At 34.8% G+C, this 22,886-nt stretch overlaps 1 protein-coding gene across 1 annotated transcript; it reads right to left on the bottom strand.

Moving 5' to 3' along the window:
* Positions 1-14,522: 14,522 nt before the first annotated feature.
* On the bottom strand, positions 14,523-21,550 carry LOC127842976 (transmembrane protein 272-like). The gene is made up of 4 exons (XM_052372790.1): positions 21,403-21,550; positions 19,765-19,833; positions 15,705-15,899; positions 14,523-15,254 (listed from the first exon to the last, which is right to left on the bottom strand). The coding sequence occupies exons 1-4, from the start codon at positions 21,452-21,454 to the stop codon at positions 15,040-15,042; spliced, it is 531 nt and encodes a 176-aa protein (XP_052228750.1). The 5' UTR covers positions 21,455-21,550; the 3' UTR covers positions 14,523-15,039.
* Positions 21,551-22,886: the final 1,336 nt, after the last annotated feature.

The raw sequence follows: 22,886 nt of genomic DNA, 5'->3' as shown, positions 1-22,886 counted from the left end.
TCTAGTTTTGAACAAACTGAACACTATGATGAATTATATGGGATTTTCAACATCCTGATCTCCTCGGTGAATGCTGGTCTATACAGTGGACTTTACATTTTGCCTTTAGAGACATTAATAAATGCAAGGCAGCACTTTCCTACTCATACACAGGAAAAACGGCCCTTCAAATGAATAGGATAGGTCCAAGTATGTTACCATCAACGATCAGGTGTATGATGCAGTTCTTCTGCATGAGACCCGCAATACGCACCACACTGTTCTTAAATTGTATCATCAGTGACTGCTCTAAACGTTTTCTTAACAATGTCGTGCACTGAGAAAATATAAGAAAACCAGCCAACAAGTACCAGAATGTCATAGGATAATACACATGTGCACTTACATTCATAAACTACTGTACGGCTACTTATGAAACACTACACGACCAAAGTCAGACTCCAATCCATTGTGATAGATCATTCGCGCTAATCGTAGATAGCTAACCGTACCTGCAAACATGAATGATGGTGTGTTACAGCATATGGAAATTACCATTCTGCAAACCATGGGTTTATAAATGTATAAAACTTCAAAGGGCCTAGATTAGAATACTGTTCGGTGTGTGTTTTTTTCAACAGTTCATTTCAATGATGCATTTCATATTCCGGCAAACCAAAGCTATAAGTCTTCCGTCCGACTCGCAATCCATTCCAGACTAGAAATATTCTCTCTTTTTATCCCCAGGTGTATATAGAGCCAAACAACCGTGCTGCTTCAGGGAGACTTGAATTGAATGGTTAGCATTTAGCTAAATAATAATCACTAGTACGAGCATTAGCATCCACACAGCAATACGAGAAGGATTGGCATAACTGGTTATGCACGGCACTTGGTTTGGACATTGAACATTTAAGGTGCATAACCCTTTAACTGGAATTAAAACATATGGAATATATGTATGTCCACTAGAAGCCCAACCAATTTAGAAAAAAAAACACACATTTGAAACAGGCAGCCAATGGAAGATCTGTCTGCTCTAGAGGAACTCTTATTTATTACAAAAGGCTTATATTAAGTGCATACGTATTTACTGGAATTTACGCACACGGAATTTATGTAAGCCCTCCTTAAGCCAACCGTAAAAATAACAAATAGCAAGAAGCTGTCAGCCCGACAGACAGCCAACGGGGGCTCTGCATGCAATCGGTCGATATCGTGGGGATATCTCGTGTTTACTTGAAGGGACCTTTATAGATTTATGTATGTATGTATTTATTTTGACCTTGCAGTTAAGGATAACCCATAAAAGTGCAAGCACTTATTTCCAATGCGGTCCTTTTTGGTTTTTCTGAAGAGACAGCACGCATAAGAGACAGCATTGAGCTACAAGGAATCCGGGTGCGATACCCTAGCTCTTTGCGAATGAATCCTTTGGTTCTTTTATGTGCTCAGTGTATAGCACCGATACACGCGATAATTTCTTGGGGTTCATACCAGTACATCTCTAATTGGGTGGGAAACACTTGAAGCATTTCTGAAATATTCAGTGCCCCGGCCAGGAATTGAACCGGGGACCTCTGGAATGGTAGACCAGAGTGTTATAATTCGACCACCGCACCCTTATACCCATTCATTACATTCAACGCGCAAGGTAGAGAAATAGCCTGCTAAGTACGTAAAATGTGCTGAACAGGCTCAATATTTTATTCTCTTTTATAAATGTGTAAATATGTTTAATAGGGTGGTCAATAGGCTAAAAATGATAATAGGCTAATTGTTTCATCATATTTACTTAACATGTTAAATATCTTAAATATGCCGCTAAATAGGTTAAAATTACTTGAATAGGTTGTACATATTTATTTCGGTTTAATAAACTTGGCTCCCACATAAAATAAATATGCTAAGTTGGCTGTATTTTTCGACATGTTTATTAAACATGCTTAATATGACAACTCAAATAGGCTGCTTAGAAAAGCTCAATAGGATGATTTTATCACATTTTACATAATTGTTGCTTTTGGTAAATAGATAACACAATTGCTACATCAAAATTAACAAAACTGAGCCCAGCGACTAGAAAATGTTATGGTAAAGCGTTTAGGGATTAAACCGGTTTTGAATAAGGTAAAATCTTATCATGTTTAGATATTTTATATACTGGATATGTGCATGAAGTTATGTTACTTTAAATGTTATTTACATAATTCGGCTGCATATCTAAATGTATGTTGATGTTCGTGATTTACCATTGCGTTTTACCATTTAGACGGTGTTATCTCCTTACTGTATGAACGCCTAAGCCACATTTAATAATGATTTTATTAAAACAACATGCTCTTTAATATTTATTATGTTTATCAATTTTTATTGTGGTTGAATCTGCGTCAATGTTTACGCAGGTAACTGTTTTGATTCAGACACATTAGTGAAACGGCTCATTAACTTAAGAAAACAAAGGGGGGACTCCCCTGAAAAGTACGTTTTATTCATATTCAATCAACGCAAGCCACTCATGCAAGTACAGTATTTTAAACATTTAAAGGGACGGTCAACCAGATTGCTTAATAATCACGAAGAAAAGAAAAGTTCTAAAATACTCTGTGTATTTTTACAATTATTAGTATATATTGATTAAAATATCACGACTGGTGTAATACAATACTTGAAAACTGTTGTTTAGTTTTCATATTTTCAGTATATTCGGTAATACAATTTAACTGAGTATATCTACCAGGTAATTTGGAGAGTTCTGTTGCTGTCGATATATTTTGTGAAACTACGAAGATTATTGCTTTTATATACAGTATAAAATACAACGCTCATTGTATGAGTGGTCTAAATGGGGACTTTTTACTCGGTTTACTCCAGGACTCCAGGGATCAGTGGTTACTTTTTTGAATTGTATTCTTGATTTTTTACTGGATATTTTTTTAGATCCAATGAATTTAAATTATCAATATAAAGCATTTAATGACGGTATTTTAGAACTTCTTTTTTTCGTCAAGCTGATTGACTGCACCTTTAAACATTTAAAAGCGATTAATAATAGTGAAGAATATTTGGCGATCACTTCCTGTTTTTTTTTCTGCTCTTGCGTGAATAATTTTGATTATATGAACATAACATTTTCAATGGTAAGATGCAAATGAAATTAAAGTTCAAAATTCGAATAGGACTGATAACTTGTATAACGTTTTGTATTCGCACGAGTTATTGAGATCAGGAATTTTCCACTTGGTTGTACGTCTATTCAACATTTTGTGAAGGGGGAAAAGTGCCCATAATTTTTATTTTCAATATTATCCGTATACATAATTAGTGCTCGATGTTTTTGGATACGTTTATGTCCTATTCACATTGTTTAAAACTTTATCTATTTTTGTGAGAGTTAACTAGTACCTTAATATGCGGTATTTAAATGATATCTGCACTTATAAATAATTGACTGTAATGGCATAGTTGCATTTTCACTTTCAAAAACATTGTAAATATATCGGGGAAAAATCAAATATAGAGATAAGACGAGTGGTTAATGTGACGGATGGGTTTACATTCTACGAGACCGGCGGTTCAACAGGTTCTTAGTTTTGCAAGTGCCCTGCCTCCGCCGAATCCCTGGTGGAACTTGTCTTCATTAACCAGTGTTTCAGTTAGAGTCAATGCGGTTATCATTCGATATCCCAGCTAAATGACACGTTGCGTTCTGGTGTATTGATCAGGCTTATGTATTTCAAAAATTGCCGCAACTCTGAAACGTGATCACTTTTCGTTTAAAGTCAGTTCAAACGCGACATTCAATTAATATCCAGGTGCACATGACGAGTTTAGACAGCACGTTACTAGCGAGTTGTCTGTGTGCGTACTTAGAAAACACATGTTAGTTCTGGAAATACTATTGTTTTAATTTTTCCACTGACAAATGTGCACTTTATGTTAAACGATTAATTTTAAAAAGCTAAATGTGATTAATTTGTACGAGCTCGTGACTATTTTAACGAAACGTTACTATATCCGTCGTGGTAGCTGTGATTGACCCCAACAATGACTTTGGCCAGTGGAAATTCGGTGCTTGACATTTACAAATGTAATAACAACGCTTAACTGAATAAATGTATCCATACTTTTGATAAATGGTCAGTGCACGTGACGTGATGACAAACGTGAACTGTAGCTTATTCGGTACATATTTTATAGTGAAATTCGTCTTGAACATTCTCAACATTTTTATTGAATTAAAGAGAAATGCGCTGGTGACGGTAAATTGGCCAACTCGGCTAAATCGGGTTCATCGGCTATTTTTACACATAGTTCTGTGAGCCTAATTAAGATAATGTAATCATTGATGTGTCTTTTTGTTTTAATAGTTGAAACTAAAGCGTTCATTGCCGTTTTTGTACTGATTTTATAGTTGTATTATATTAAATAGCACGTACAATAGAACAAGTATGGTCTTTTTACAATATCGCGGGGTTGTTTACAACAAAACCTATGTTGACCAACGCGGATGTCACATTTTGTTGAAGGCTGACCGCTTTAGCTAATATTTGTTAAATAACCCACCGTTGAGAATACAATCCAACCTGTGCACAGTGGTCAGCGAAGTGAAGTGGCAAATGTAGGCAGGTGGCAGATATTTACATGTCAACGCTGATAGTATCATGAGGCCGTTACCCTAGCCTGACGTTAACACAACGTTTTATCTAAATTAAAGAACATTGTCGATAAAAAGTATAATAACAAAACTTATTTCTATTGATTAATAACATTTAACATCTAATACATGTTTTAACTTTGTGGAGTTCCTTTAGAAAAGGTTGGTTCCTCCATATTCATCATGTCTTCCGGATCATAACCTTTGCACACACGCCACAATCATAGCCTTTCATTTGTCTATTGCTTTAAGCTTCACCTCAGCGCGTTCCACAATCCTAGTCTTAAACAAAATGTTGTCGCGTTTCATTGAGAAACGACGCAACTAACACCCAAACCTCTTCGCTTTTTCTTGAATCAATTGTACAGAAATATAAGCCATACGACTCGTAGCTTTGGCCAACCACTTATAAATCAGATCAACCCACTGTATCCCTTGTCTATTTTCGGACGCTTCAAACTAACATTCTCAATCGACTTATATTCATCCATTATTTCTTGATTACGTTTAATCATAGTTTGCTCTTGCATTTGTCTAAAATATAATTCACTTGCAATTACATAATATTCTATTTTTACTACATCGAAGCTTGAAATTACAATGTACTTGTTAGCGAGTATTTTATTAGCGAAAATTACTTAAAAGGTGTTAAACACTCTGTCATAATTAATACTCAGGTGTAATATACAATGACTTTTTTCTGGGATCTTGACTCATCGCGAAAGCCAGATGACTGTCATACATTTGTAAGTGACCGCTAAGTCAAGTTCAATTGTATCGCAATTATATCCTGTCTACGGAATTTCAGTTAAGACATAAAAATAAATCACTAAAACTGGCCATGTTATTATGCAAATTAACTTCGAAATTCATTTATAAGTTTAAGTGAATTTACTAAACCACTCGAGTGTGAAACTTGCGTTTATTTTGGGGAAACTTTATTTGTACACTTACTAGGTAGGTTATACGTAGGTGATGAAACATTCAGCATTGTTTTTTCTTCGTCATACGTATATATTTCATCATTATCAACGACATTTCGACATTTGGATTTTAATTTTTTTGGGCGTTGGTTCAAACGTTATAAAAATAACAAAATGTTACATTAAGTCACATCTCGAACGAACCTGTATAGTATTGTTAATTGACAAAAACTCGTCTATAAAGCGGATTTAAATGAAATATTATTTTATAAAAGCAACCGTTAAGTTGATTTCAAAATCTGCGTCATCACATACTTGCCTGTCATTTAAAAGTACGTTTCGACTGTATATATCAGTTTCGAATAGTGTGATGAATCGTGGGCGGAGTGGATTGTAACTCTGTATTATTAAAATTAGCCCTACTCAAGGATTTTCTAAGATGGCACGAGGGAACGGTGGTAGGGAGGGTTTATTAATATGCGGAGCTGCAAGTAAGCTCATATAACCGTTAATTAACTAAGCAATACTTCGTTTGTGAATCATAACTTTTCCGTTTGAAATAATGTACCATTGAACTAAATTTATGAACTGTTTATTGTTTGAAAGGCATGTTGGTATCACGCAAATCAACAATGATCATGTTGTACAATGTTTTTTTTATTTCTTGAATTGAGATACATTTGAATATCAACATAATGCAACTTTTACTTGATAACATCTTAAGGACTGATATTTATTCATGTTGTTGACGTTGTTTATCGTACTTTTTTTTCACACATTTATAATATATAATTTCGGTTTTATGCAACATAGACACTGGACATCATGTTTTATAGTGTATATAAATAATATTGTTAGGCCATAACCTTACAATTGCAAGTAAACAGATGCGAAATTCGTTGATTTCTGAGAGCAGCTTGTCAGACGATTATTTTGCACACTTTACCCTTTGCATGCTGGGAAATTTGTCGTCTGCTAAAATGTCGTCTGCAGAATTTCTAAAATTAGCATTTTCTTCGATTTTTTTCAAAGAATACTATCAGAATAGCAAACAGTTTGGATCCTGATGAGACGCCACGTTCTGTGCTTTACGGTTGTTCAGGCCGAGAACAACACATCGCACTGTTTTGAAACGGCGTATTTAAGGCTATACATATAATAACGTATTTCTGATCATCATGTATGCCTATAGACTCGGTGTCACCTAGCCGAGTTAAAATCCAAGTACGACACGTATTAGACATGTTTTGTTGATCGTCTGTTTCAGCATGTTGGTTAGTGGTCTGCGTAGTGGCGATAGGACTTGTTGGACTGGGCATTGCCAAGATAGTCATGGGTGAGTGCACGAACAACACGTTATTTATAGGAATGGTAAATGCCGCTCTCCCTGCGTAACTTGAATAGGTAGACATTAACATACGACAAAGATGGGCCTGACGTCTATAATCGTGTCAATGCCAATTCAATAGCCCGAGGGCAATTATACGCCGATAGCCGTTTATACACGACCCGTCCAGTTCTGCCATGTTTTATCGTTTAAATTTAAAGCATCATATTTGGTTCCAAACTAATTATTACTGGAAAAGATATCCGTACTTTTATTTTTCTTTACTTGATACGCAATTTAAGACGTACCTCGTGTTAGGTAATGTCTCGACCGAATCCAGACGTTATTGGGATTGCGTATTTGTCAATACAATACCCAATAATATATCAATGTATTCAGATCAATAGGTACTGAAGGTGTCCACTTTGAGGTGTTACTTAATTACATTATTCTCTGCACTTATGAGATCAGAAATGCTAGCTTACAGTGAAGGTGCGATAACGTATATGAGTGTTCTTCCATTAATTTTCTCTGTTTCGGCTGCGATATAGAACAGGTCATCATTTTTAGAACGAGACTTAAAGGGGCCTTTTCACAGATTTTGGCATTTTTTAACTTATTCATTAAATGCTTTATATTGATAAATGTAAACATTGGATCGTAAAAGCTCCAGTAAAAAATCAAGAATAAAATTAAAAAAAGGAAAAGAACATTGCCCGGAGCAGGTTTCGAACCAGTGACCCCTGGAGTCCTGCCAGAGTACTGAAGTAAAAACGCTTTAGCCTACTGAGCTATTCCGCCGTGTACACATACTGGACGTATTTTATACCTTATATAAGCAATCTTCGTAGTTTCACAAAATTTAACGACAAAAACAGAACTCTCCAAATTATTCAATCGTTTCGCGTTGCAACGCTTTATAATTTTTAGGTTTTAAAATCTTCAAAAGATGCATATAATGGCTATATTAGACCATGGTAAATGTTCAGTATTACTGTTTCCTCACAAATATCATAACTAAAACGAAAATTTGCGAATCTGAAACAACTTTTTTCAATTTTGTCAATTTACCAAAGCGTGAAAAGATCCCTTTAAATGGTTATATTATCCCCTTTATCATCAATGCTATGTGATACATATGGGGCAATATTACTTGGTGCAGTGAATTGTTGTCCGCCTTACCATAGCTAGGCAAACGTTTGCCACTAAGGGAACGTTCTCCAGATCTTTTCAAGGGAACCAAGTGTTGGTAATTTCTAGAACGTGGACCTTTGAGTGTCTCTAAGAGCTCAATTGTTTTCGGGGCGCTCGAGCTAAAATTAATCGGTTTAGTCGAACTAAACATGTAATTTACTTGTGTCCAAACAGTAATCAATGGCCACACGCGTGCATAATGTTTGATATTAAAATCAAGATGTATATGCACATGTTGTCTTATAATGCGACAGAAAATGCCATGAACATACTCTGACAGTATCTACAGTACAAATCAAATCTATTTCAAAAGCGTTGTTCCACTCAATTTTCCAGTATCAACACATAAAGTGTAAGTCGTGTGTGTTTACGACTACTCTGAGACACTCAAACTTAATTCAACCATCTAAATTTTAAATAACGTGGGCCTCATCCTAGTGTAGTTACGTCGATGTGCAGTTTAACCAGCTATCCAAGGAAAGTGTCAGTTGACTTACTGACCGTTTGCTGATGTGGCTGAAACTCTGTTGAAAACGACGACGAAAATCAATCCCAACAAACACAGCGTCTCCCCTTAAACAGGGTGCATAATCAACGCGGTTTTCAGGGGTTTACCCACGTGCTTAACAGAATGTAATCGACCCATTAATAACTTTATTTTGCAAATATCTCAAGTTATTGAAACACTTTTGCAAAAATCTACAGTAAATAAAAGAAAGAGTTTCTTGCAGTTTGTGCCGATATCTTAGGGTATAAGAATAAATCCTTATAAACGTCTGAAATCGGTGACACAATTTTACGTTGCGTGAAACAAAACCGGCCATTAACCGTGAACAACGTATGCAGTAAAAATGAAAATTTGAACAAGAACGCATGCTTATTAAATAAAATAATTCTGATGTTTCTGTGTTTTATGCACCAGTTAAAATTATTAAGAAAACGTGTTTAAAAAAGTTATTTGAAATAAAGCACCGCCTTCTGTCGTGTTAAATCTCTTTCAGTTAAAAAGTAGTACCCCAAAACGTCACGTAATCCTGTACCCTGTAAATGTATTTTCAAATGAAGTAATGAGTTGTTACATGTCAGTTGCAATATACTTGAACGACTGCCCGCTGGAGCACATGATACCTATTTGGCTGATCGTGAGTGGTGTTGTCCCAATCTTGTTTGGTTGCTCTGGAAGGGGCAACAATGATGATTCGGGCGAGAACAGCGGTGGTGGCTACTGCGCAAAGGTCGTCGGTCTCATCGGACTACTTTTCAATATGGCTTGGCTCATCTGCGGTTTGTTTTTTGTATTCATGTAGCTTTACATTTGTAATTGAGTGTTATGATCAAAATTGCTTGAAAACAATGATCCTGTATTTTTTTTAAGTGTAATACAATGTTTAGTCACAATTGCGAAAATCCGCGTTTTATATCGCCTCAGTAAATTGCAAAATGCATAATTTACAAGTGTGTAGCACCGCTATATGGTACCGATTTGCGCTGTCTTCATATTTTAATCCCATTTTGTACTATTATCGCATATAATGAATGACATTTTTAACTCATTAAAAAGGGAGTTTGCACCGAATAAAGTCGATCTACTGATACTGTTTCACTGATAAGACAATACTCATGCATGTATTGGTCATCCGTGCCTTTTTACCTTACGTCTCAAGAAATGTATATTATAGTATATATTTTATCCTTAAACAACTTTTACATTTAAGGATCTATCTGGATTTATCCGAACTATGGAAAGATGAAAGCCGATGATTTCGTCCCATGCACCGAGAACATCACTACCGGATGCACGAACGATTGTCATCAACCCCTACTGATATTTTCTGTCGCCATGGTTACGATTGACTGGATCTTTTTCGTTCTCTGGTCTGTGCTAATAGGTTGTACATGTTTTGCCATGTGCAAAAAATAAATAATATAGATTCCTCAATTCATAGAATACATAAATCTTTTCACCAGACCTAGAGGAAGAGGGCAAATAACAGTAATAACCGTAATTGTATCCGACACTTTCTTGGTTTTATATGGGCCGTGCTCTTTGAAAAGGGGGTATAATGCATGTGTGTAAAGTGTCATCTCACATTAGCTTATGTAGTCCGCACATGCTAAGCATGGGCGACACTTTCCGCCTTAACTGGATTTTTGCTAAGAATAGACATTCTTGAAACGAAAAAATACCATACAAGCGAAAAGTGTCATCACTGATTAGCCTGTGCCAAAAACAATAAAACATCAAATGTCGTGATGATAATAAGCTATCAAGTAACAAACATACAGCTTTGTTTATACCAAGAAGGTTGTTACATCAATGAAGACATGAGTGTTGGTTCAAAATATATACCGGGGTATATATAGTTGGGTCTTACAGTTGAAGTTGTTATATTATCTAGGCATACATCGTTGAAATTTAAAAATTGTTTTGTTTAATATGTTTCACATATGTTATTCTTCAAGTATATATAAGAAGTTTTGAGTTCCCTCAGTACTGTATAAAGTCAAACTAATTTTTGTCTCTGATTTCAATATAAACGATCTAAAAAATATATGTAGGTTTCAACATACATTATTGCATAAACTATGACGATATATTTATCCGTCACGACCAGGACAGGAACGGATTTGTCGAGCGCCCGCATGTGATCATGCCCTCGAAAACGTGTATAACACTTTAGTCATGTCACGGAATGCTGTATTCCAACGAGGGAATGTTACTCGAAAAAAATTACGATTGGTACTGCAGTTGTTTTTTATCAAAAATTGAATGTGTCATAATTTATATCACTTTGTTTATCAAGATTCTTGTACACAAAGCTTGTCATTTTCAAATTGCTTTTTTGTTGTTGAACGTTATTCGTTGCTTTTAACTGCTGGTATTTAAAATATTTTTTGAAACTTTGACAAACTTATCATCTGTTCCTTCTTTGAATTACCTTGAATTATTTATTCTGCTCTTAGAATGTAATAATACGAAATAGATATGTATTATTATTACAAAGATGAAGATTAGTTAAAACAAGAACTATGTTTTAAGATATTCTACGAATATCCTGTCTTTGAAATAAAGTTGAAATAAAGTTAGAAAACATCTTTATAATATAATAATAATAAATATAAAAGAACAGGTTTACATTGTTGCAGTTTTTTGTCACTTGTTAATCGTATACTAGTATCCACCACTTGAAAAGTGTGTTATTAAAAGAAAGAATATTCAAACCACACGTGAATGCCTAAAAAACAACATTTTCCTACGGGAGATCACATAATATGGGTTCTCAAATGGCTTATAGTAAGTTTATTTTTTCACCATCGAAATACATGATATTTTAATATTTGATTAACACGCATTTATCTTTCGACACATTTAAATCGAACGCCCAGAGCCGTTTCATGCGCAAACGAGACTAATGGCGATTTGGCAAGAGTAACTCACGCCCTGTCTGCGCAATTGCGCAGTCTGGTCAGGCGCTGCGCTGTCCGCTATAAATCACGCAAGGTTCCATGGTTTCATTATGTATCTCCTGACCAGATACACAGGCTGGGCTCAAGCTACGCTGGCCGCATATGGCATAAGACCCATTTTACCGCATGACGCCGGTCTTAAAAAATCTCCATGTTTGTTATAAATGGAACATTTGAGCAAATTTATTTTCGATAGAAAATTTAAGTAAAAATATGTTAGTTAAAGCAAACTGGCACATTTCGGTAGCCTTATCAGTCTTTCAAGAACGAGTTCCAAAATGATCAACCGAGTACGGCAAAATATTAGTGGTTAGATAATCAAACGATTTCTGTCTTATCGTGACACTATACTATTTCGTTTGTTTTTTGTTTTCTCATCTTGAAAGCAATACTGCCTCATCAACATTTATCGGTACTCCATTAAGTCTTCCTCGGATGATTGGGTGGCCGAGTACCGCGTCAAAATTTAAAGTTTGCAATCGATGAGAAAAACCGGTTTTAATATTACCGTAATTACTCTATGTTTTCGGACACTTAAAAAGAATTATTTTTTTCGTGTCCGAAAACTTAGATACGAAAAATATTCACAAAATACAGGTGTCCGAAAACTTAGAGTTGAAAATTGAAATGTCCGAAAATAGCGTAAATTGTATCAACGACTACCGGAAATAACACGCGCTTGTAAAATACCATGCCGTATTGTATAAATAACAGGTATATATGTTTGCATTGCATTTTAAATAATTTCAAATGCTTAATTTATTTGACAGAAAGTTACTACAAGGTTGTACTTTGACCAACGAGTTCAAAGATGAGCATGTGATATACCGATACTCGCTAGTGTGAACCTGTAATTAACGAAATAAAACTGCAAACTATGAATTCTTTGTTTGTTCATTTCCGATAGTTGTTGTCTAACACCTTCCTTTGTTAGGAAAACTTGCAATAGAGTATTCACACTTTGAAGCGTTTAGTATTTGTCCCAGTTATTTTACTGAGAAGGGGTACCGATTGCGGTATATAATTGGCACTACCCCTGGTAATTGTCATAACGCTTAAGCTATCGGACGAAACCAGTGTTTAATACCGGTTTATAAGGTTATTTACCCAATAACGCAAATGTAATGGTCCGTTGCCTTTATGCATGCACCTGCCATGTTTTATGATGTTAATCTGGTTGTAAAAACCCATGATCGAAGTGTCACTAGATATCGAAAACAGGACCGAAATTTGGTAAAATAGTGCAGTAAAATATACTGTCCGAAAACTTAGATACAATAATTATGGACGAAAACTCGTGTGACCAAAAATTTAGAGTCACGAAAAACAATTATGTTTGCTAAAAAATGGGGTGTCCGAAAACTTAGAGTGTCCGAAAACATAGAGTAATTACGGTAATATAGGGATTATTAAAACTTATTTCGAACACAATAATTTCGTAAATCATCACATAAAACCTTTTTGTTCTTTTTTTGTTTTAATCGAATATGTAAACATTATTTCCTATTTTCACGATTTTTCTCAATTACCATACCACTATATAACAATCATGAAATAAAATTTACACGCATATAAATATATTTTTTTTAAATAATTTTGCTTTTTATAAGCATAAACTGGTTCTATTGATTACTTGGTAAAAAAGTATTGGGGTTTTCCGTTTTTCTCCCGTCGATCTGATAAGAAATCGGCTGTTCTTACGGTTGATCATCAAAAGCCTCAGCTGCTGTGCTGCGCAAGTGTATGTCTGTAATTCAGAGTTAATTTACTGGCCACGCTGCGTCTTCGCGAATGCATCTATCGGCTGACGCGCCCCTGTGACCTTTAATGAGAGCTCTATTACGCGATTATAATGAAGCACACCTTGGACTATTTTTATTATGCAAAATGATATTTAAGTACACTCTTCCGCGAAATCTTCCTCGGCGCGGATGCGGGTTGAGTGTTAAACTAGTGAAACTATTGTATCTCAAAGAAAGTCAGTTTGCCTTAGATCTCAATTGTTGAGTGATGTTGGGAACATAAGTACTTTTGCAGAACGATTTTCAGAACTCCACTATCAATACAGTTGTTCATTAGCGAACAAATAATTGTGTAATGTACTCAACGCAACGCAACTCAACGCAAATAAGTGTATATGCCTATTACCTTTTGGAAAATGTTGATTATTTGCGTACAGTACACATTAAACGTGAAGACTGTGAAACAACGCGAGCGTAAACGTCAATCAATGACGTTGTTTGAAGTTACCTATAATCTTCGTGTTCCTTGATAAATGAGTTCTCATACAACATTAGAATGCTTTTATTAGCATATTTAAATGAGTGGTCATTATTCAAATCTAAAATGGGTTTAGTTGTTAAATCAGATATGTATATATTTCTTTAAAGATACGTTCGGATTCTATTCGGAAAAGATCTTTTAAACTCAGACAGTCCAATACGAATGTTAGTTGGGTGCACGTGCGTCAATTACGGTTGAATATTGGACAGCAACGTGATACGAGCGTCGACATCTGATTTGATGATATAAATAAGTAAATAATAATTGCTTAAGTACTTATCTGATTACGATAACTTTAATCGTATTAAAAACGGAACCAAACGTTGTGCGCCCCATGTACCAATCTTACTTGAATAATTGACAGTGTCTAATAGTAAAAATGTTTCTTAAATTTATGTCGTTCACTGTCTAAAATTGACATAGACCTTTAATCCATTCGCATACGTTAAAACCTACGTTATACGCTTTACAAAGTATATCATAGGTGACGTAAAAAACAAATTATATATCAAATACGGATTTATTTTGTAATCGATTATTTGTTTCACTACTATGTTCACAATACTTAGCTTAACTAAAAACACAGTCAGTTTTTAATAAAATACGGCGTACAACAATTTCTATAGAGTTTTTAATTCCGTCATTTTTATGTTTATGTTTACATAAAGCACATTTTTCAATAACACAAACAATACAATATATTTTATTAATAATTTAATTCTATATATTTAATTCATTTTATTACATTCTAATAGAAGAACAGCTAAAACAATAAAGTTATAAAGAAGAAAAGGACTGCAAGCATAACAAACTATCAACAACTATTTAATATACTAGTCTTGCCAATAATGGAATAATGATAATGTTGTTCCCTATAACGTTGTTCCAAATGTTCGAACATCAACACCATTTATTATTTATTATAACACACGCAATACTTTACATATATGACTCAATCATTGACGTTATTTTTGTATTATGTGAGGTGTTTGTTTTTTCAACCATTTTCATTTATGTATGCTTAAAATAAAATAAAATTAAAAAAAACAACATGATGAGATACATCGAATATCAAGGTATATTTAATACAGTTATGGTTGTTTTTTCTAATTATCTAGGCCTGGTTAAATACACCTCATAACTAAACTAGTATTATCTGTAGATACTAACCAAAGCTGATTGTCCATCTAGGAATGAAGGATGCTTCCTTATTGGTTGCGTAAGGCACATGCAGCGCGTATCGTACAACCGATTAACACAGACCAGAGGACAAAAAAGATCCAGTCAATCGTTACCATGGCGACCGAGAAGCTTAACAGGGGTTGATGACAATCTTTCATGCATCCAGTAGTGATGTTCTCGGTGCATGGAATGAAATCGTCGGCCTTCATCTTACCAAAGTTCGGATAAATCCAGATAGTTCCTTAAATACAGACAAATATAAATATGAAACAACGAATATAAGACGTGTTCTGCGACGTAAGGTAGACGGACAAATAATAATCAATTTATTCAAAATGTTCCTTCAGTCTTATTAGTTAAACATAATTTGTGCATCGACCCAATTTGGTACAACCATGTTAATATTTAATTCATCGTGATCGATAATAGAACTAAATAATTCACCTATTATGGGATTCTTAAACAAAACGGATAACCAAGAAAATCGGTTGCATTTAGAGGTGCTGCTCGCTTCTTTAAAACATATATGAACACATAATGAGATAATATAAAATATTTCTACACATTTTCGCGATGTTAACAATAACATTTTTTACAAACTTAAATAATAAGAATACCAGTTACATTTACCAGAAATTTCAATCATAACACTATATGTAAACGAAAAGATAAATATATCAAACAAACAAACCACAGATAAGCCAAGCCATGTTGAACAGTAGCCCGATTATACCGAGGATCAGTGCGCAGCCACCTCCGCTGTTCTCGCCCGAATCATCATTGTTGCGCCTTCCAGAGCAACCAAACAAGACTGGCGAAACACCACTCACGATCAGCCAAATAGGTATCATGTGCTCCAGCGGACAGTCATGCAAGTGTACCGCACCTGACATTTAACGATATATTATTTCATTTGAACCGACAAGCTTTTGTTTCGTAAGAAAGAGTTTTCGTTATTCAGGAATATCACGGTGGTTAGTGCACCTGTTCACACTTTTCGTGAGCTAGCTGGTTTAATAGCACATATTAATGCAAGCAACTGTATCAAAGGTAGTGGGGTGAATAGCAATAACAAGGAGCACATATTCTTCATGATATTTTCAATCAATATCAATGGAATAGGTTCGAAAGTCGAATGACAGTTGTGGAATTGTATTGCACCGTTGAGATATTAAATAACTTTTCATGTTAATAGAGTGAGCTAGGGCGGTAAGCTGAAAGCAAAATCAAAGTGTCTTACAACCAACTAGATTTGTATCTCGAGTCCAAGGTAGCAGTCCGTCACAAGTGCGGCACCGAGAAACAACATGGTTACAACGGGGTCTAAAGCAATCTCGCGGATATTTCGGTTGAGAGAGAAATTGAACATAAATCCACATGAAATAAGGTATTGTGGTATTTATGCAGCAACTAACGAATATTGAAGCCATGTCACTTATAATGAGCAAGATGGTTTTTTATGTTAAGTTGAAAATCGTCAGGGCATGATGTATTCTTAGAGAGTAAAGTTATCAAGGAAGAAAAACTCAATATTATTTAGGGCGAACTATGTGAACTTGCTTGACGTGAATATTAAATTAAATCTTTCAAACAGTGTTTCAGCTTCGAAAGACTATAATAAGGTTATGTAGAAATTGAAACCTTAAGTGGAGCTAACTTCATAAACATTCTGCCGGTCTTTCAATTAAGGAAAGTGAGCAATACATGCTAGAATGTATTCCAATAAATTCAACTGTAGACACCGTGAGCTTTTAGAGACACTCTCAAATCCATTGGCTGGAAAAGTTCAACACTTGTCTCTGGAAATACTTGAGAACGCTACCAGTTTAGCGAACTAGCCATTGGCATTCCACATCCACCTTTGCGTTCCTATCTATATCTTTAGTTGATACATGTACCTACAAAATAAGGTGGTTCGCCTTGTACTACATTTACAATTTAATAGGTTAATATAGCAATAAAAGTATCATTTATCACTGCCTATAGGAACCTTGTTGTTCGCCGCTATAACGAAATGTGATAGTTGATTGATCTTACATGTAATAGTACCTTTATCATAGACCAACATTTCTATACATTACAGAGGATACATAATGCTATCAAGTAAAATCTGAAAGGGAACACCTTTAGAACCTGTTCATCCCTTACGTCTGAATACAATGATTTATAAGTATAATTCATAATGTTGCCAACGCCCAAACTACCAAAGCCTTTAATATTCGTTTGTATTTGATTACAAACGATTACAATCACTATTTAATTTGTAATAATATTTTTTCAATATTGTTTAAAAATTACTGTATTTTAAAATATGTATATAAGTTAATTTATTTTCATAAATTATTGAGTTAAGGATTTAATCCTATAAAATGAAATGTTCGGTCACAGAGCTGCGTATAGAGGAAAACGGGATGACTCAATGCTAAGCTATTGGTGTTCTTGTTATGTTCAAACTTCGTACACAATACTACATTGTATGAGGATATCATTTGTTATATATGTATATCAGTCATGTTTCAGTTGGAAAAAAATATTTCTGAAAACGTGTTAGAATTACTATAAACTTTGCATTGTCTTTACTTATTTGTCTAGAAACAACTTATTGACATTGAATTGCGTTGTAGATTCGCGCACAAAGCTCGAACATTATTTGTTACACTCAGTCCAGAATTGAAGCGTATAAAAGTGATACTTGAAATACAAATCGAACCAACCTTAACACGATAATTAATTGTAAACCCAAGTTGAACACATATCTTTCACGAGGCGTACATGCATTGTACTGACTGACCAAGGACTATTCGATGTATAAACATGACTATGGCTCTCAAATATCTTTCCCGCGGCGTACAGACATTTTACTGACTGACCACGGACTATTCGATGTATAAACATGGCTATGGCTCTCAAATATCTTTCCCAAGCGTACAGACATTGTACTGACTGACACGGACTATTCGATGTATAAACATGGCTATGGCTCTCAAATATCTTTCCCGAGGCGTACAGACATTGTACTGACTGACCAAGGACTATTCGATGTATAAACATGGCTATGGCTCTCAAATATCTTTCCCGAGGCGTACATGCATTGTACTGACTGACCAAGGACTACTCGATGTATAAACATGGCTATGGTTCTCAAATATCTTTCCCGAGGCGTACATGCATTGTACTGACTGACCAAGGACTATTCGATGTATAAACATGGCTATGGCTCTCAAATATCTTTCCCGCGGCGTACAGACATTGTACTGACTGACCAAGGACTATTCGATGTATAAACATGGCTATGGCTCTCAAATATATTTCCCGATGCGTACAGACATTGTACTGACTGACCAAGGACTATTCGATGTATAAACATGGCTATGGCTCTCAAATATCTTTCCCGAGGCGTACAGACATTGTACTGACTGACCAAGGACTATTCGATGTATAAACATGGCTATGGCTCTCAAATATCTTTCCCGAGGCGTACAGACATTGTACTGACTGACCAAGGACTATTCGATGTATAAACATGGCTATGGCTCTCAAATGTCCTTGAAGTTAAATCTCCAAATACCGATGATACATTAATTTGTTTGTATAGGCAACCTCCAACAATTTTGTTAACCTGTTTAACTATTTAGTAAACTTGAAATGAACGAATTCCAATATGGAATTTATAATATTAAAAGCCTGTGTTACTTTAGTCGAAAACATCAAGTATGCAACAATGTGTGATTTAGTCATGTGACTATGAAACCAACACAATGCTTCTTAACCAAGAACCTATATGTTGCTATAGGTGACTAGAAAAAGAAGTATGCTCACAATATGTGGCCATACGTTACTTTACAAACGACTTTATACAAAGAACCTTATACGATATATACCTCTGCTATGAATCGTATAAGTCGTAATAAATTGTGTGAAGGGCCGTCGATACATCATGTTGCTTACTATTTTATGTTCAAATACAGTCTTAAATGTACAATCTTTAAAGGGACCTTGTCACGTTGGTAAATTGTCAAAATTAAAAAAAAGTTGTTTCAGATTCGTAATTTCTGTTTAAGTTATGATATTTGTGAGGAAACAGTAGCACTGAACATTTACCATGCTCTAAAATAGCCATTATACGCATCTTTTGACGATTTAAAAACCTGAAAATTATAAAGCGTTGCAACGCGAAACGATTGAATAATTTGGAGAGTTCTGTTGTTGTCGCTATATTTTGTGAAACTACGAGGATTGCATATATTAAGTATAACATACGTCCTTCATTGTATGAGGACGGATGGCCGAGGGGTCTAAGTGGTAGACTTTTACTCCAGGACTCCAGGGGTCAGTGATTCGAGCCCTGTTGAGGGTTACTTGTTTTTCTTTTTTTAAACTTTATTCTTAATGATTGTTTACTGGAGCTTTTAAGATCCAATGTTTAAATTTATCAATATAAAGCATTTAATGACAAACATTCCAAAATCTGTGAAAAGGCCTTTCAAACTATACACTGGTAATATTCTGGCAAGTTTATATGAAGCTTGTAAATTTGACAATGCTTAATATTGATTTGGTATTGATACATTTTGAAGTCCTTGTATAGACATAAACATCTCTCCTCTATGATAACAATCTACCATGCTTACATGCGCTTTAAGTGGACATTTAACATTTGGGGTCGCCTTAATGAACCACCACAATTATAGAAACACTGAGTGGTTTTAAATTGACGTCGCCAGTAAACAAAATGTCGTTCATTTACTCACCCATGACTATCTTGGCAATGCCCAATCCCAGTCCCAGGATCACAACGATGACCAAGCCGCAACATATCACTGAATAAGAACGACAACAAAGATATGTCGAATAAGTGTGTATATAATTAAAACATTTTAATCAAATGTTGTACGTGTATTTTAGCTCGGCTTCGTAGACCATCTTTAGAAGCATACGGTACGAAAGTATTATTTACTATTTGCATATCCTTTGCTGTAAATGAAAAGAACATTTATTTATGGTAGATTATCTTTACACAACTACCAATAATAGTCAAATTAACCAATGTTGCATACATTTTTGTATACATTACACTGGTTTTTAACATATTAAGGCTTGCGAGATATGACGTAACTCGTATCAGTGTTATGACAAACAATAAAGTAAACAAACGCAAAATAATCGTCTTACAGACAAGGGTCTTGCATAAAATCCTCGAATGTAAATTATTTTGATATTGCAAGGTTACGAAAATAAGCAGTTTTGTGACGGGAGTTGCCCTTGCGAGGGGTGTGCAAGTATTTTCGTTTTGGCGAGCTTAACATGAGCATATTGTCTCGTAAAACTCCAGACCTTTTATACCACAAAGCGTTATCATTGCAAAGAGGTACAAATTTACTTGACTGTAATTAAAACACGATGATGCCCGATGAGATGTTAGACTACACGCGTTATATATATTAGTTATATTGATTCAAGTATATCCATTTTACGGTTCAGTTTGTTAGAAATTGAGTGTCCATTAGCAATATGATAAACTATGAGACTTTCATTGTGATAATTGTAATACGAAATTTTAAATGCGATGTATGCCGCTTACAATTTTGATGGATTACAATTTGTATTGTAATAAATGTGACTTAAAATTTGTTTTTTCTTAGAAGACAAGACCCATGTATGCTGAACATGAGTATATTCGACTTAAATGTCAATAGAATATTTGCATCAATTTAACAATTGCAAATGAACGGGAACATACATTTGCTTCTAGTTTGATATGTTGTTAGATTGATTTGTTATTTATATTTTTCATCAGACCTTAAAGTTACATTTAACGTATCAATGCATTTATTACTCACACATTAACCTGCATAAACAAGCTGAGGCATCCCACCGAAACAATGGTCGTAGCAAATATTTTGAACGACGACCATGCGTCTTATGCTTTCAATTATTAAAATAGCAGATTCGTTTTTATAATTTTATTTTAGGAGCATTTTAAAACTATTACCTCTAGTGACGAATTACAATATATAAACGTATATAAAACGCACTCTAACATGTCGAATTTATTTTGGCTCCAAGAATAGATTGTCTAAAACCATCATTTCATGCACAAAACGTTTGAAAAAGGACATTTATTTTTTGTACGGTAACACATAATCATTGAATTTAGGCGTACAAGTTTATTCAAATAAACCTTTAGGTTTATATTGAAATGTATTTTAAAACAACAACGATACAAAACCACTATAGAACATGATCATCATTTAGTTGCGTGACAATATACTGCTATTCAAACATCAAACAGTTTACCAATCAAATGCAATGGTTCATAATTGTAATCGGAATAGTAAGTGTATATACATATTTTTTGTTCGTGCAATTTAAAGGCTTTATGTACATACTTGCAGCACCGCATATCGCTAACCCCTCAGCACCTCCGTTTCCACGTGCCATACTGGACTATCCTCGATTTCTGCAAAATAAAACACTGCGTTACACACCACTATGCTCACGATCAGTCCATCAACCGGCGATCAATTTGATACTGAGATTTAAAGCCGAAAGTAAAGTTTAAATAATAGGCCAATTTTTGTTAACGCGTAGGTTTAAATCGACTTTGCTTTTGTAGTACAAGTCTAAATTAAGAAGCCCTTCAAGGACGAGTTTTTACGCATCACTTATTTCAAGTATATTACCTGTGCGAGATACTTTACTTTATGTGAGTTTCTGCTATTGTAAAACTAGTCATCTTTTTGTACCTGAACATCAAGCTTCAACCCTGTTTTCATTGTTATTAATGACATTTCAACCAACGCACACACACAAACACCCAAATGGTGAAATATTTAATATTTTATAAACCATATAAATTCAAACTGTTGGAACGTATGTGGGTGAGAAAATATTGCTAAATTTCTTTCATCGCCCACGTATAACCTACCTGGCAAGCTTACAAATAAAACCGAACGTTTTACACCCATGCAGAAAGATAAATGGATTTAAAATACTAAACGAATTTGGAAAATAATGTGTATTATGATCATTTCTAAATATTCATTACAATTGCTTGAGTAAAATACCAATGACCGGGATGTTCTAAAATATGAACATTTACATGGCAGCCATCAAATACATTTGCTATCCGCGTGAGTCAATATGGGTTTTGTTGACAATCACGCGATATTGTACATTGAAAGTTCACATTTAGGTATTGCAAGCTGTATTTGATAGAGAAAAACTGAAAAAACAGTACCAAAAAAAGCAAGTATGAGGCGTCTTTATTAAAATATTGAAAGGAATAGACAAATAAATCAATGCATTGCATAAATAAGACTAATAAACAGAAGCCCCATTTAGCCGATTACGCCCATTTACAGTTAACGATGCATGTCCCATTAAATCATATGAAATGTTCTGAATGTTCAAGCCGATTTCCTCTGGTTAGCTCGATAAGCACATTTACAAATTTAGATAATTTTATGTTTGTCAATAACTCACATACATGTAACCATTTATCCCGAGTATGAAACTATTTATCCAGTGAAGCGTGATTTTTTAATAGATTTTCTATATGTTAAGTGCCTATATTCCAGTGGCCTAAGGTCTCAAACAAGACTTTTCCCGGACTATTGACAAACAAGAGCTTGTAGAAGACATAAACAGCCCAATATAAACACGTGCGTTCTATTTCGCCACTTGTACATAAATGTTGATCCAATTGAGCTTTTTATATACACTTTTCAACATAAAATCCCATTTTTTTTCAGTTGCAATAATTCCTAAAGAAGAGGTTCCCCGGACGAGGAAATACTGCTTTTGAAGAACACAAAAAGAAACCACGTGGATATTGTCATGTGCCGTCTAAAGTCGCCACAGGCGCTCGAAT

This window comes from Dreissena polymorpha, chromosome 8 (assembly GCF_020536995.1).
Source record: "Dreissena polymorpha isolate Duluth1 chromosome 8, UMN_Dpol_1.0, whole genome shotgun sequence".
Lineage (NCBI taxonomy): Eukaryota > Metazoa > Mollusca > Bivalvia > Myida > Dreissenidae > Dreissena > Dreissena polymorpha.
The sequence above is the reverse complement of the archived record's forward strand: the minus strand, read 5'-3'. Positions and strand labels throughout refer to the sequence as shown.

Coding starts and splice junctions, on each gene's coding strand:
- LOC127842976 (XM_052372790.1), bottom strand. CDS start 21,454: ATGGCACGTGGAAACGGAGGTGCTGAGGGGTTAGCGATATGCGGTGCT. Junction 19,834..21,402: donor AGCGATATGCGGTGCTGCAA/GTATGTACATAA, acceptor GTTCTTATTCAG/TGATATGTTGCGGCTTGGTC. Junction 15,900..19,764: donor CATTGCCAAGATAGTCATGG/GTGAGTAAATGA, acceptor GTTAAATGTCAG/GTGCGGTACACTTGCATGAC.